Source organism: Cyprinodon tularosa, unplaced genomic scaffold, assembly GCF_016077235.1.
Source record: "Cyprinodon tularosa strain WSP-4 unplaced genomic scaffold, ASM1607723v1 ctg493, whole genome shotgun sequence".
NCBI classification, from domain to species: Eukaryota; Metazoa; Chordata; class Actinopteri; order Cyprinodontiformes; family Cyprinodontidae; genus Cyprinodon; species Cyprinodon tularosa.
This window is the reverse complement of record NW_024039222.1, coordinates 157,501-174,054: the sequence shown is the minus strand read 5'-3', so window position 1 is coordinate 174,054 and position 16,554 is coordinate 157,501. Positions and strand designations below refer to the sequence as shown.

General features: G+C 41.1%; 2 protein-coding genes across 3 annotated transcripts in view; both read left to right on the top strand.

Moving 5' to 3' along the window:
* The first annotated feature begins 579 nt into the window (after positions 1 to 579).
* cth1 (cysteine three histidine 1) lies at positions 580 to 3,337 on the top strand. The gene is made up of 2 exons (XM_038302533.1): positions 580 to 585; positions 2,203 to 3,337. The coding sequence occupies exons 1-2, from the start codon at positions 580 to 582 to the stop codon at positions 3,109 to 3,111; spliced, it is 915 nt and encodes a 304-aa protein (XP_038158461.1). The 3' UTR covers positions 3,112 to 3,337.
* A 5,807-nt stretch (positions 3,338 to 9,144) lies between these two features.
* The window catches only part of taf6l (TAF6-like RNA polymerase II, p300/CBP-associated factor (PCAF)-associated factor), a 13,054-nt gene continuing 5,644 nt past the window's right edge, over positions 9,145 to 16,554 (top strand). Inside the window, exons 1-8 of one of the 2 annotated variants that reach the window (XM_038302529.1) lie at positions 9,145 to 9,213; positions 12,173 to 12,342; positions 12,419 to 12,505; positions 12,583 to 12,733; positions 12,818 to 12,868; positions 15,997 to 16,091; positions 16,175 to 16,249; positions 16,335 to 16,554. The exon at positions 16,335 to 16,554 is cut by the window's right edge and continues 1 nt beyond it. In XM_038302529.1, the coding sequence (XP_038158457.1) occupies positions 12,196 to 12,342; positions 12,419 to 12,505; positions 12,583 to 12,733; positions 12,818 to 12,868; positions 15,997 to 16,091; positions 16,175 to 16,249; positions 16,335 to 16,554 (826 nt within the window). In that variant the 5' untranslated portion in view covers positions 9,145 to 9,213; positions 12,173 to 12,195. Of the gene's footprint in view, positions 9,214 to 9,362; positions 9,566 to 12,172; positions 12,343 to 12,418; positions 12,506 to 12,582; positions 12,734 to 12,817; positions 12,869 to 15,996; positions 16,092 to 16,174; positions 16,250 to 16,334 lie in introns of those variants that run through there. The other variant, XM_038302530.1, reaches the window with a different exon arrangement.

Here is a 16,554-nt window from a genome sequence, read left to right as displayed (position 1 = left end):
GTTGAATTTCTATTAAAATATCTGGCCTGCTTTCTGAGTGACTATACTGCAAACTAATTAAAGATGAACTAGAATCTGAACATATGACTGATCTTAATGGCTTCACTTCTTCCACCCATTGAACAGCTAATAATATTTCAATCATTTCTCCCGTATAAACTGAAAGTCCATCTCTTATCCTTTTCCTAATTTTAACATTAAATTCTGGTACGATAAAGGCTACTCCTATTTGATTTGTTATATTTTTAGAGGCATCTGTATAAATTTTTACATACTTATAATATTTATTAATATAATCCTGTACTATATATAAGTTTAAAATGAATTCCTTATCCTTTCTTCTTTCCAACAAAGTAAAATCTACCCTAGTGTCTGTAATTATCATGGTTGTATAACTGATAATGGAACTGTTTGGCTTATACTAATCTGATCTATTTTGAATTCTGTTATTTTTTCCTGCACAGTCCAACCAAAACTTCTAATATATTTTACTTCTTTCATCCTATTTCCTCCTGAACTCTGTAAACTTCCTATGACTGCAGTGAAAGGTGTTTGGTGTGATTTGATTGGTCCGTGGTAATGAAGGTGAGGGGATCCCATTGGCTCCTGGACTTCAGCACACCTGATGTTCATTCTGCATGAAGGCAGGAGCTGAGCTCTGGTTTAAAAGACAAACTCAGGCGCTGAGTTCTTTGCTTGTGACCAAAGTCGTCCAAGTCTTCATGCTGCTGTGAAAAAAAAAAAAAACAAAAACAAAAAACGGTAAAACCAGCAGCAGGGTCTTTGTCCTTCAGGTGTTTGCAAGCTGATCACCTGCAGTGAAGTGGTGTCACCAATCAATCTCACGTCGCTCCCCGCCTGCAGACATGTTTGAGGTAAGAGCAAATATAGTTCAGCGTCTCTAAAGCTGCATGTTGGATGAACTGCTTAAAGCTCGTCTGTGAAGTTCAGTAAGAAGCTTCTGTAGCCTAAAAAAGCACCATGTGTGGAAGGTTCTCAACACTGGAGAAATGAGTGGCAAAATCTATGGAGAGAGAATTGTTCCAATATTCCTGAGAAAACTTTTTTTTTCTCTCTGAAAAGGTTTTGGTTCACTGTGTTTGAAAATTAAACTTTTTTTCAACTGAACTTTACAAACTAGATTTTGGCAATTATGAGACTTTATTGATAAGAGAAATCCACTTGTCACATTTGCATATAAATTTGCACACTGCATATGGATAAATTACTCAACAAGTTTCTTTGAGAAGTTTGTAGGAGTTCTGTATTTCTACTTTTTAAAAGTGTTCAATATTTGGTACAAATTTCTTTCCATAGATGGCAGGTCCCTTATTAGAAGCTTCTGTATAGTTTACTTTTTGTATGTGGATGAAATGAGATTGTGGACGAAACAGTCTGATTTTTGATAACAGACAAATTAAATCTGTAGTTAAGAAGCTGAAGGAAATAGAAGATGAATTTGATTAAATATATTAAGGAAATGAAGTATTTTATCAAGGTTATCGTTTGGTGTTTGAGGATTTAACTGCACCTCATTTAAAATGGAGAAAATATGGAGCAAAGTTGCAACCGTAAAAAAGACTTTCTCTGAAATTGAATTATTAAACCAAAAACTACAATTAAAGCTACGTTTCAGATTAAACTTTGTGCGTATATAAACATGCACGCTCTAATGGCGGCTATTTAGCTGATCAATATGCTTCATGTTTTTGTTTCCAGAAGGAAAGCGTAAAATTTGAGATGAACTGATTGTTGGATAAAAGTCAATAAATTGCTGAATTTTTAGACTAATATGTTAAATCTGTTGAGCAGCATTGAAATGAAACCTTTGTTGTTTTTCTTTAGTAGCATTGTGGTGCCTGTTTTTCTCTTTCTCAGTGTGGTGCCTGTTTTTCTCTTTCTCAGTGTGGTGCCTGTTTTTCTCTTTCTCAGTGTGGTGCCTGTTTCTCTCTTTCTCAGTGTGGTGCCTGTTTCTCTCTTTCTCAGTGTGGTGCCTGTTTCTCTCTTTCTCAGTGTGGTGCCTGTTTCTCTCTTTCTCAGTGTGGTGCCTGTTTCTCTCTTTCTCAGTGTGGTGCCTGTTTCTCTCTTTCTCAGTGTGGTGCCTGTTTCTCTCTTTCTCAGTGTGGTGCCTGTTTCTCTCCTTCTCAGTGTGGTGCCTGTTTCTCTCCTTCTCAGTGTGGTGCCTGTTTCTCTCCTTCTCAGTGTTGTGCCTGTTTCTCTCCCTCTCTGCTCCAGATCAGCTGTGATGAGCTGCTGCTTCCATCCTCCCAGGATGAGCAGCTGGTGGACAACCTGCTGTGCAGCGAGGAATCAGAGGATCTCCCCGGAGGAGCCGGTTTCTCTCTGACCCAGGCCCTGCTGCCCCTGGTGGAGGCCTCCTTGCCCCCTCCCGCCGCCCCCTGGGTCTGCTCCACCCGCTATAAGACGGAGCTGTGCACCAGCTACGCCGCCACCGGCGCCTGCAAGTACGCCGACCGCTGCCAGTTCGCCCACGGCCTCAACGAGCTCCACGTTCCGTTCCGCCACCCCAAGTACAAGACGGAGCTGTGCCAGAACTACCACACCACGGGCTACTGCTACTATGGGGCCCGCTGCCTGTTTGCCCACAGCCCCACTGAGCTGCGGCAGGCCCTGCAGCAGCGCAGGAACGTCCCCTGCCGCCGCTTTCTCGCCCACGGAGTCTGTCCCTTTGGAAAACGCTGCAACTTCCTGCATGTGGAGGCGGACGGTGGCTCTCCTGCTGCTCCGTCTCCTCCTCCGCAGAGGAAGGAGTGGGGCCCCCAGGGGCCCCTGTGCCACACCTTCAGCTCCTTCGGCTTCTGCCTTTACGGCACCAGCTGCCGCTTTCAGCACCGGCTGCCCAGCAAAGCCCGGAGCCCTGACCTCCTCTCCCCCCGGCCTCCAAGCACAGCAGCTTTACCTCCAGCCTCCTCCAACGGCTCCTCGCCTCCTTCCTCCTCCTCCACCTCCCCGTCCCCTGAGGCCGCGGTGCATAACGCCTTCACCTTCTCCAGCCAGCACCTGAGCGACCTGCTGCTGCCGCTGGCCCTCCACCTGCAGCAGCTGGAGGCCTCCAAGGGCCAGGAGGTGTGGGACAACATGGGCCTCTGATCACTTTTTATTTTCTCCTTTTTATCCCCACCATCAGAGGCCATCTGTGGAAATATGCCTCTTTTTTTGCTCTTATTGTTGTTTTTTAAAATTGTAAATATTTGACTTGTTTTCCAGCAGGTCGGACCTGGAAACTTTCAGGACTCTAAACAATTTAGTCCTTTAATTTTTTTTTCCTCGCAAACTTTAAGTGTAATTTAACTTTTTTAACTGTACATTAACAATCTGCATAAATGAAATGTTGATGTTGTAAATAAAACAAGTTTTACTAAATTTAAAGTGTTTTTTGCAGTTTATTAAAATGTAAAATGGGATGAAAGTGTTGGAGGCAAATGGCTGCCATGGCAACCAGAAAATGGCTTAAATTGAAGGTAGCTGGAGTCTTGCTCAGTTTTTCATGCAGAAAGTTTTGAAATGAGATCAAAGAACTGATTAGAGGCTAATTGGGTTTTAAATGGACAGATGCTGAGATGAAGGGACAAAATATGTGGGGGGGGGGGGCTCAAAGGTTGCCCTAACTAGGAAAACAAAGTTGCAAAAAGTGGAGTCTCTAGACGGCGAAACTAAAGTGGAGATGTTTATGTTCAGGTGCAGCGAGGAAAGCTCCAAATAATTTCCCAGAAAAGCGGCACTGAGGGATTAACCAACTATGCTACGTTCAGACCGCACGCAGCAGAAGCTGCAAAAACGCGCCTGCTGCTTTGTGTTTGTACAAGTTTAGCTTTGCGGCGGAAGCATTTCTGCTGCTCTGTCTGTGCGGCATTTCTTTGCCTGGAACAATGGCAGCTATTTTTGCCGTGATCAGCGGGTCAAATTTTAAAATGTAAAAGTCCACCAAAAAACATGGTCTGTGCAGTCCGTTCATCCAGATTACCATCCTGCCTTCAAATTTTCAAATTCGTTTCCGTCCTGGGCTGCACTCTGGACTCAGTGGCTGAGAGGAGGCTGCTGTCCAAGCTTCATCCATCATGGACGCCACCTTCCACCCTCTGCAGCAGACTAGAGAGGAGCTGAGCAGCTCCTGTAGGCTCTGTTCGAAAACCTAGGACGCATCCTCCAAGGACGCGGTCTACCTAGACTGGATCCTTCGAAGTCCTTGAAAATAAGGAGACCGGAAGAGTTTAGGCTGTGAATTCGACCAGGTCTACCCTTCGGCGGGTTTTACCGCCGTATGCTCTGTTGCTTAGCAACCGTGAACGTTGACACACAAAGCAGGAAAAGAATGAATACCGAAGTTTTCAAAACTGTTTTTCTTTTTTACTGTGAAGTGAACAGACTGATTTAATCCAGAGTGGAATAAAGGTTCCAACCACCGGGAGCAGGAACAAATCAAATGTAATGATAGAAACCTTAGTCAGTTAAATAACCTGCTGCTGTCATTCTGCACATCTCTGTTGCTATTTTCAAATATCCATTATTGTAAAAATGTCCATAGCTGCATATTGGTTATTTATTCCCCAGTTTTATATTGTTAAAACACTTTACAGAATTTTATTGTTTATATTTAAACTCTTCCCTATTATGTTATTCTTATACATTTTTCTAAGGTCCTCATTTGTGTGACCATTTTCAATAATCTTTCTGCTGCTGCAAATTTGCCCATTGTGGGACAATAAAGGGATTTTCTATTCTATTCTATAAAAGGGGTAGAAACATATAAGTAAATCTAAACAATGTATTAATAAAAAATATATCTGCAAAATCTCTAATATTCAACAACAAAAAATACGTAGTTAAGCATATTGTGCAAAACAGCAATAAAAAGATAAAAATCCTATCAGATTTATAGTCCCCACCCTGCAGATATATTAGAATCTGTCCTTAAATTACAGCCAAACTCATTTACACAGTAACAGATAAAAACCTTTAGATAAATCAAACATTACCGCCACATATCTGGCTCAGTAACCATTAAAACAACTATTTTCATTAATTTCAGACGGAACTATTCACAGACTGGATTATATTAAACTGAACCTCCAATTTTCACCACTGTTCGGCGCCAAGTAACCTTTCCTCTGATCACGGCTTGCTTGGTCTTGCAATGAATCCTGGGATATCCAAGGATACCGAGGATACATCGGACCCGTCCTTCAAATCGGGCAAAAAGAAGGACGCATTTTAAGGCCGCATGACGAGGACTCTTGGAATCCGACCAGACCTCGGCGCCACGCTATGACGTAATCGGCCTTCAAATCTGGCCTTCTAAGGATGCGTCCTAGGTTTTCGAACAGAGCCTTAGTCAAAGACTTTTACATTTAGATATCTGAGATTCATATTTAACTAGATGATAACTAATTATATTTCTACAAGTAGAAATATATTGTGAATATCAAGAATTCCTGTTCTGGATATCTGTCATATTCATTTTTGATATCTGAAATAGTAATTATTATGAATATCTGAAATTAGAGTTCATCCTCTTCAGAATTCATTTTTAGAAAGGAAGAATGTTATTTTAGATATCTGGATGTAAAAGCCCAATACACATGAATGGGAAACATGTCATTTGTACTAGGAAGAAATGCATTTCAGACATCTGAAATATATATTCAGTCAAGCTAATAAATGTCAAAAGGGCCACTTAAAATTTGTAAAGATTTCTAGGTGTTTGAAAGTTTATTCTTAGTAGTACAATTATATTTTTGGAATCCTGAAATTTAATTTTTGCTGACAAAAATGTAATCTAGGATATCTATATGTACAGGTCTGACTAGTGGGAATCTAGTTTTAAACAGAATCTTATTTCAGAGATCTACAAATAGAACAATGAGAGGACAGCGCTTGTAATAAATGTCAAAACGGCCTGCCATAGATCTACCAGGTCTATCATCCCTGCTGACATCAGACTCTACAATGTGACACTATCATGGCAATAACAATGCATAATGTTCAATTACTATTTATTACTCTGCGCAATAACCTGTTTCTTTATATTTGACACCCAGTGCAATAACTATATCTATATATATATAAATATCCATCTATATAAATACCCTGTATTATAATCCTGCCATAAAAAGCTGTCTACAATAATAGATGATAACTCTTGGGAAAACATATGTTCCAGAAGCCAGAAGGGAGTCGAGAGTCGACTGCGTAAAGAATTAGATTCTTCAGGACGTTGCTAAAAACTTTTGTTTCCAAGAACAATCCCAGCTACTGCTGTTGGAGGAACTGTTTGGTTGGTGGCCATATTCTTATACTGTGGGACTGCCAGGAAATACAAACATTTTGGAAAAATGGCAAAAAAGAAATGGAAAAAATGTTGGCAGTGGACCTTCATCTGGATCCTGTTATTTTTATTGGATGTGGTTCCTGATCACCTGTTTACCACAGAATAATGTTATGAATGACATATTCTGTTGCAAGAAAATATAACGACTAATTGAATGGATGACGGCCCAATTACAGCTAAAAGTGCCTGTATTTTTCAGAAGATGGACCCCAGTTATCACCATTTTAGTGCTGGATCGGGGCCCTGCCCGACACTACACGCACACACGGTGCAACACTAATAAATACTATCACAATGTATAATTATTATCATTACTACTATTATTATTATGGCATTTTATACGTCTAAAATACAATTTTCTAGAGTACAGACCCAGATATGTGCTTTATCCTTTACAGTACTGCTCTTGTCTCACAGATTAGACCTAATAATTAGGGATGCAGGATATAATCGGCCCCTATCGGTATCGGCCTTAAACTGAATATCGGACATCGGCCACCCCACCGATATTTAACCCGATATTTGATCAGCTTCTGAGTTTCTAAAGTCTAAAAAAAAATAAAAAATACTACTTCTTCTTCTTCCTCAAAAACTTCTTTTTTACAGACTTAAAAACTTCTAAAGACGAGGGAAAAAATATTGATCCATTAAAATATCCCAATATCTTCACATGCTGATATATTGCCATTTAAAAACACCATATCAATCTCTTTTACTAATGAAATATTGCTATATGTCATCGTTATGCTACGAAATCCCCCGAAAATTCACCAAATGTTGCCATATTTTTATATGTTGATATATTGACGCGGTATCGATCTATTTTACTAACAAAATCTCACAAGAATTTGCAAAATATCACGAGAGTTTGTAACAGAACGATGAAATTTCACCAGATTTTGAAAGTAAAATAGATCAATACCGCGTTTTTAAAAATCTATTTGATATCAGCATATGAAAATATATTTGAGTATATTATTTTTCAAAGTGTCAGAAATGGATAACAAAACTGCTATTTTCAATGACTACTTATTTTTGTCCAGCTTTAACATCGGTATCGATATCGGTTATCGGCTACATGAGTTTTAAAATATCGGATATCGGCCAAAATCCCAATATCGTGCATCACTACTAATTATTATTTTTATTATTATTAGTTTGTGTGTTTTTTCTCTTTATCTGGTTTTAACCCTGTTCCACTTTGTTATACTATTTGCCTGTTAATCTAAATTTAAGGCAATAAAGTAAAAAACAAAAAACAAATCTGTAATGTGTGGATGAACTGTATATACTGTAAATATACCATGCACCCTTTTATTCCTTTGGCACCTTCTTCTTCTTCTTCTTAGGCTATTTCAGCTGATGGAACGAGTACATTTCTCCACTGTGAGAACAATAAGGTCAATCGATCAATCAAAACATGTTTTTAGATGTTAGAGAAGGTGCATTTCTCTCCATTAACATGTTATTGTTTATGGGGAAAAACATCTAACAGAAAGAGTTAAGTTCATAAAGGAAATAAAAATCATCTACAATGGATGCTTGTAGCGACAGTGGAGAGGAAAAACTCCCTTTGAACAGGAAGAAACATCCAGCAGAACCAGGCTCAGTGTGAGCGGCCATCTGCTGAGGCCCACTGGGGTTCAAGGAGACAGAAGCAGACATAGAAAAAGAAGCATAGATACAAAAGGCAACTGTCAACCAGCTCCACAGGCGGCCCCGTCCAGGAAACACACAGCCAGGCAGACGAGCTCCGAGCCAGCTCCCATGTCAGAGGATGAAGAGAGCACATCCAGTTAGTCACAGTCAGAGAAACAGGACTACACTGGAAAACAGGCCAAGCTCCAACATCTAGAAACAAAGGTGTTGATGGCAGCAGCACAGCTGATATTTCTCTCCAGGATGGACTCACAGCCAAACAGGAACAGACCAGATGAAGCTACTATGAGAAAAAGCAGAGAGAGCAGAACGTTAGAGATTGAACTAACAGATTCTGCAGAGTGGGAGAATAGAGATAGAATGAAGCAGAATGATGAAAAAGGGGTCCCTATGTCCTCCAGCAGTCTAAGCCTATAGCAGCAGAACTATAGAGATAGCTCAGGATAACCTGAGCCACTCTTACTAGAAGCTTTATCAAAAAGGAAAGTTTTAACTACTTTTAGAAATTATAGGAACCACTATAAACCTGCAGACTGAGAGCAGAGTGCTCTGTTATTGGGAATGAGTTGGCTGATAGGTTTGCTAAGAACAAACCTATCAGCCATATTGTTGATTTAAATATTAAAATAAGTAAAAATGAGATAAAGAATATTAGTAAAATGCTAATCAAGAAGAAATGGCAATAAAAGTGGGATGAAAGAGGGGATTCTAGGTTTCATTACAGTATTCAAAAAAGGTTGGACATTTAAGGAAATTATTGGAATTAAAAATAAGATATGTCTAGAATAAGATTTGGACATACAGGATTAAATAGTACTCTTAAAATAATTAATAAGCACAGTACAGTGTGTGTTAATTATTGTGGAAAATTAGAAACAGTACAGCATGTTTTTTTTTTTTTAAGAATGTAATAAATATGCTCAGGAAAGAGAGATGTTACGTAGAAAGTTAGGTAGGAACAAAAATAAATGAGATATAAAGGAATAGTTTCAGAAATCCTCTGGGGAAGCAGGTTTTAGGAGAGAATGGGCCTTATAGGGAGAATATAATAGTTTAATGTGTGATTCATCCTCCAATCCGGGAGGTGGCGGTAATGCTCCTATAAGTAGTTTGTCAACCGCCATAAAAAAGCAAAGAAGAAGAAGAAGAAATTGAAGCAGAAGAAGAAGAAGTAATGATGCTGAGCTTTCGGTCGAATTAAAAAGGTAAATTAAAGAAGAAATTGGTTATTTTTAGAGTGAAACCCGTCGCGCTGAACAGCCTGTAGCTAACTGTGAGTTAGCGGCTAACTAAAGCTAAGCGCTACGTCATTTCCTCCCTCTGGATGCTAGCTTGTTTTAGCTCTGCTCCTAATAGCATCACAATATAATCCTGTTTCATTCTAGATTATTTTCTCCGTCCCTCCTCTTCATATATATAAACATGTTTAGATGAACGGGCCGGGAGGCTGTTTTTAATTTAAAGTATTTATTTTAGTTAAACTGAGCCGGATGCTCCTTTACTGGAGGCAGATTTATGATGCATGAAGCTAAAAACGCCACAGAGTTCTTCTTTAAGGTTGGAGATCCTATTCAGTCGCAAAATGTAACTCTAATTTAAGCTTTTTGGAAATATCTTTTATTTTTATTCTGTTTTGATAAAATTAGTGATGTTATAAATAGGTATTCCTTTGTTATTGATTACATGTCAAAAATGTTTTTGTTGTTGTTTCTTCCCACTGTCACCAGATGGCTTCTTATTGAATCCAATAGAATAGCATAGAATAGAATAGAAAATTCCTTTTATTGTCAATGAAAGGGAAAATTCTGGTGTTTACAGCAGCAGAAATGTTATAGAAATGGACCTTAGAAAAAATATAAGAATAACATAATAGAGAGAGTTAAAAGATAAACAATAAAATACTGTTAAGTGTTTTAACAATATAAAACTGTCCACCTGGAGAATAATAACCAATATGCAGCTATGGACAGTGATCATCAGAGATGTGCAAAATGACAGCAAAATGTTATTTAATTAACTGACTAAGGCAGAAACTGTGCAAAGTCGCACAGATTGTTAGCCTGATAAACCAGACTAAATGTGAGATTAAATGTGTAATTTAATCTGGCCTCGATTAATGAGACATCGGAAGATTGTTGATGAGAACAACCCGTTGTTTTTCAAACCATGTCTGTGCCTATTGGCCAACGCCCTGACCAATGAGAGCCACTGACTGTGATGCAGGAAGCGAGACAGGAAGCTGGTGGGGGAGTGGAAACAAACAGCGAATACGACCTTCTTAAAAAATGAACGAGCGTAGAGCCTCTTCCTGCTCACGTTTCCCCAAATCTAATCCTTTCAGAACTGATTCCAAAGCTGAGTCAAACCAGAACTGTTCAATAGTTGTTGCCATCTTCCTTGTTGTGCTTCTCCAGCGCTGCGCAGCTTTGTTGTCCCTCCCTCAAAACCCCGCCCACTTTACATCCAGAAATTCAAAACACATCTCTGTGTTGTGATTGGCCCGCCAGTTCTAGGGCCTGAGGCATTGATCGAGGCTAGACCAACTCGCAGGCAAAAATGATTTCGGCCGCTGGCAGGTGGGGCTAGTTTACTAGGGCTAACAGATTGGACCAAGTGGTTTGAATCTGAAAAGTGCTCAAAATGATTTTTATTGTATATTTCTATGTTTTTGGAGGGAGTTGTTCAGAAAAAGCAAACCCTCAGATGATGCTGGTGAAGATTCTCAGTCATCCAGGTCATAGTCATTTCAAAAAAGTTAAAAGAACAATCCACTGGACTTTGTTTCCAAGTTTGAAGACGTTTCCAGGCTTTAAACCTGGGTTTGAATGGAGACTAAGCCATTCTCAATCACATATCAAGGAGCTCATTTTGAGCCTGGATCCAGATTTATTGTTGATTCTGTTCATGGTGGAGAATCCTGCTTCACAGCAGCAGGTTGAGCCAAACATCCTCTAAATGTGCAGGGTCATCTTTGAGCACGCCATTTCACTTTTCTTTCACCAGTTCACCGCAGTTCTTCCAGCAGTCCACACTTTCTCTGCTCTCTTTTTCTCATGGTCTTCTCCTTCTTTCCCATCGCCCGGCTTGCCACAGGTTTGCCTGCTGTGTCTAAAAGTAGCAGCAGCAGCAACCCAGACTGACAGCTCATTGGCTCATTTGGATCACGTGCAGCCTGGAGCCGGACGCTCCCCAGGGCTTTACCGTATTAACAGGAGAAGAGGCGCAAGTGAAATTAAACTTCGTCATCAGACAAATTTATTCATTTATAAATGTTTTAAATCAGGTTGGGTTCAGATTAGCCAGCAGGTGGGTCTGGACCCGGACCGCGGTCCGCTAATCTGTGACCTCTGATATAAATCCTGGAACTCAACGCCATTTCCGACATTTTAAACTGAAAAAGCTTCCTGGATGGGAAATGAAACGTCTTCAAACTTGGAAACAAAGTCCAGTGATTGTTTAACTTTTTTGGAATGACCTTCAGATGTTTGTCGTCTTTCTGAACTGCAGAACCTGTAAGGACTTTAGGTCGCCGTTCTAAAGCAAGAAAAAACGCTCATCTACGAGTTTTGTTGTTAAAACGAAGATGTTTCTGAATTAAACCTGGAGATTAAAGGAATAGTACACCCAAAACATGATTAGCCTTCATTTTCTACTCACCCCCATGCTGAACAACACTCTGGAGTACTTTTTTGATATCTCAAATGCATCTGGAGATCTGGGAGGCTTCTTGCTGTCTGCTGACATTCAAATAATGGAGGTCTATGGCGCCCGAGGCAGAAAGGTCCATAAAAGTCCACAAAAAACGTGTCAATATTCCTCCATACTGCTCGTCCAATGTATTCCAAGTGTCCTGAGTGGGTAGCGTCCAGAATTTACTCGAAACGAAGTCATTTAGAATGTTTTTAGAGCATAAACAGTAGTGTATAGGATTTCCTGAAAGCGCGCACATGCGCGTTCACGACGCTACGGAAGCCGGCAGACCATGGGGGTGAGTAGAAAATGAAGGCTAATCATGTTTTGGGTGTACTATTCCTTTAAACCCATACTGGCCAAACTGGAACCAAACTGGGACTCAAAGGCGCATTCAACGGTTCATTCCTATTTGAACTCATATTTTTGGAGGGAAAAGGAAATGATGTTTGATGGCTGCCTTTGCTTTAACAGCTGAGGGAGGGGGCGGCGTTACCATGGCGGACCGGGAGGAGCGGCGCTTTGCTGAGGTTTCCAGGGACTCGGTCAAACTGATGGCGGAGAGCACCGGCGTGGATCTCGCTGACGATGTAGCTGCTCTCCTCGCTGAAGACGTGTGCTACCGCCTCAGGGAGGCGGCGCAGGTCAGAGCCGCGCCCATCGGCCGTTCGCCCCTCAGAATCGCAGCAAGCGGCTAACTTGGTGTTTTTCCCCAAACAGACCAGCTCTCAGTTTATGAGACACGCCAAGAGGAGGAAGCTGACTGTGGAGGACGTGAACAGAGCTCTGCGCTGGAGCAACGTGGAGGTGAGTCCTGCTCCGTCAGCTGCTTCTAGTGATGCTCCCGCCTCCTCTCAGCGTCCGTCTCTCTGCTCCCCCATCAGGCCGTCTGTGGTTACGGGGCGCAGGACGCCCTGCCCTTCCGCTCTGTCAAAGAGGGGGAGCTTTTCTTTGTGGACGATCGGGAGATTAACCTGATCGAGCTGGCGCTGGCCACCAACATCCCCAAAGGATGCGCGGAGACGATGGTGCGAGGTACGGTCCTTCATCAGACGGAGGACAGAAGCTCCACGCTGCTAAAAGACCTGTTTCCTGATTCTGTCTCCTCTGTCCTTCCAGTTAACGTGGCGTACCTCGATGGTAAGGGCAACGTAGAGCCTCAGGGGACAGGTAAGGCTCAGGAAACGCACCCATAGCAGGTTAAAGGACTTATTTCAAATAAAAGATGGTAAAGAAAGTGGGCGTGTCCTAAATTAGATGCTGCGTCCTTCGATTACGCCCCAATCCTTGACTCCGCTTCTTATTGGACGTTCTGAAGGATGCGTCCAGAGTTGTCTCCACATAGGTCCAACATTTCCCGTCATTCCTAAAGCCGATTGGTTTTAGCTCGGGCAGCAATGGAGGACAACACTGGACGAAACAGTGAATAAAAATATTAATACAAAATCCTTCTAGAACCAAAATCAGTTTTTAAAATGTTTTGAAATAGAATTCAGTTTTTTTAAACTATTAAAACCTCTTTAAACCATTTTAAAGCGTTTTAAACTAATAACTGAGAATGCATGAAAATTCCACCTGTAAAATATTTACCAATATAGATGTTAGACATCATTGGAAAGCTTAGATTCTCCACAATTCAACCATCAAGTTCAATTTATGGACACAGCGAGAACCAAAGCACAATAACCCAGATATAGCAGCATGTCAATATGTAAACATGACAGCTACATCCCTTTGAAGGCGTCCAGAAGCCGTTTTATAAATCCAATCTTCAATTGTTTATACTCCATTCATCCATAAAGGTCCACAGATTAATAATAATCCAGAATATTAGTGGTAAAAATATTCCATGATGAGAAAATCACCCATAATGTGCGGTTGTTGACATCAGAAAAGCTAGCTGGTCATAGCTAATGCTTAGCATCTTGCTAATATTTATTTTCTGAGTTGTTGAGTCCTTGAAAAGTCTTAAAAAGGCATTGAATTCTTCAAAATAAAACTAAGGCCTTAATTGGTATTAAAATGTCTGAAATCAGTCTTTCGTAGGTCTTAATTTTTAAAACATCATAAGTAGGATTATTTTTATCATGATTTATTTTTGTATTCTAAATAAAACGTTAAAATTTACTTTTTCTTTCATTTAAATAAAATAACGGCTCTCCATTATTGGTTCCGTCCCGATAGCGGAACCAATAAAGCGTTGTTGCTGCCGGGACGTTTGGGAGATGCACCATTAACTTTTTGTCTGGAAAATATGAGCAAGTGTAAATGTAACCAAATTGTCTCCAGCCAAGAGTTTCCTCCATGGCTAAAACCAGGGAACATACATGAGGCTCAGTGGATTTAGTGCAAGAAGTCATTCAAGCTCAGAACGATGGGAATTAAGGCAGTGGAGTCGCACATGCGAAGCACGAAACACAAAGTGTCTTGCCTACGAGAAAAAAGTGTCTACATCTCTTTATGATGCGATTTGGGTCAGATACAGTCACTGAAATCTCACTTCCGGTCACTTCCTATCAACCAATGACACGCCAAGTAGCACGATATTACGCCTCATAGAGTCCTGCTGTTATTGGTTGAGACAATAAGGGCTGTTTGGCTTTGTAGCCAATGAAATAAGGTTTAAAACAAGCCTTCGCATGGAGGCTTTATAAAAGGCGGACCCTGTTTTACCGGCTTGTGTGAGAGTGAAACACACAGTGTTAACACCGGTCCTCTTTTTCTTTTTTTTTTTCTAAGGCTAAAAAAAAATAAAATACAACTCAGAAAAGGCACTGAGGCCTATTTTAGCTTAAAAAGCAGCAGTTTCACTATCTTTTATATATTTTTATGTTATTTTATGCTTATAAACGTTACATTTTGTTATAAACACTGATTCTGAAAAAAGGGGAAAAATTCTTGCTTCATAAATGTTTTCCGGCCATTAAAATGCTTCAGTGTTATTCTATGGGTCAAATAATAAAGCAAAGCAAAGTAAAAGCATTTGGAGATTTTTGGAGACGCAGGTGACGCCAAAAGTTCAAAGCCCCACAGCTCTGGAACTGTTGGAGCTAGAGGTCTGATGTTTTCTGCATTTGTGGTTGACAGAATATGGAACAAATGTAATACAACGAGACCTGCCTTTTATCAAGTATGTCTTTATTACTGCTGTTAAAATAGACCTATTTTTGAGAATAAAAAAAACAACAACTTTGGCTACGTTCACACTGCAGCCTGAAGTGACCCAATTCCGATTTTTTTGCCCATATGTGACCTGTATCTGATCTTTTTATGACAGTCTGAACGACACAGATCGGATTTTTTCAAATGCGACCCAGGCCACTTGGATATGTGGTGCTGAATCCGATACGTATCTGATCTTTTCAAATGCGACCTGTGTCTGAACGGCCAGGTCGCATTCATCCGACCTACACGTCATTGATACTTGACAAATGTTACTAAACGTTACTAATCTGCGTCCTACTAAGCGGAGGCGGGAAAAACTAACAACCATTGCGGAAGATAACACAGAGAGCAGTCAATGGAGAGAAAGTGAGGTTGCTGACTTAATTCATGTTTGGAAAGATAGCTCGATTCAGACCAAACTCGAAGGGTCTTACCGGAACCGGGGGAGGGTCTTTCTTTTTGATCTTCTTAAAAAGATTTTGTTCGTAATGTGCCTGCTCCTGTTGGAGAAGAACTTAAAGAACGCAATATACGCTGCGGTATTACGAGTCATGTTTACTTCCGCAAACACTGAGGACGCTTGCTACATGTGACGTCATGGCGTCCTCAAGTGCGCATGTGGGACACTTCGGTTGAACGCTTTTAGTTCACACAGTAGATCACATACAATTCGCCTATACTTGGAAGTGTGAACGGACACGCAAAAAAATCCGATTTCACAAAAAAATCGGAATTGAGCATTAAGGCCTGCAGTGTGAACGTAGCCTTTGAGTCATGTTCGAACTGATGCAGCTTAGTCTGTGTTCTACTCACCCGATTTTCAAATAATGTATTGCACATGTATTGCATATTTGGCTATGCAAAATAGGTGACAATTTCCCAAAATGAGGTGAATGTTAAGATTAAGAGTTGGAAAAATTAAACTTTTGCTGCTCGAGAACCAATCAGAGAAGCTGATCTGCGAGCTGGCAGAAAAAGAGGCGAGGAGTGGTGCCCTCTGCTGGACAGAAGTTAATTTAAAAAACTAAGCAAACATGATTAGTTAAATGGTTGAAATCAAATGTAATCTGATAGATGGGATTATCCATCCATCCATCCATGCGGATTATCCTACATCCCATATATCCCCACAGTTCCCAGCGCGGTGCAGACGCTGTCAGACGACCTCCTCAAGTATTACCAGCAGATCACCAGGGCCATCCTGGGAGAGGACCCCCACCTCATGAAGGTAAGCAGCTGCTGAGGATGATGAGCCCTGATTGGCTGAGACGGCGCCGCCTGTCCTCTGTCTGACCCCTCTGTGCGTTTCAGACGGCTCTGCTCGACCTCCAGTCTAACTCCAAGATCGCCGCCCTGCTGCCTTACTTTGTCTACGTCATCAGTGGGGTAGGTCCCCCCCATTCTAGAACCGATCGCCTCGCTTCTTGTTACTCTGATGAATTTAATCTGAATCTGAGCGTCATCCCTGCAGGTGAAGTCGGTGAGCCATGATCTGGAGCAGCTCAACAGGCTCCTGCACATGGTGAAGAGCCTGGTCCAGAACCCCTACCTGTACCTGGGCTCGTACGTACGCAGCCTGGTGTCCAGCGTCATGTACTGCATCCTGGAGCCACTGGCCGCCTCCATCAACCCCCTCAATGACCACTGGACCCTCAGGGACTACGCAGCCCTGCTCCTCAGCCACATCTTCT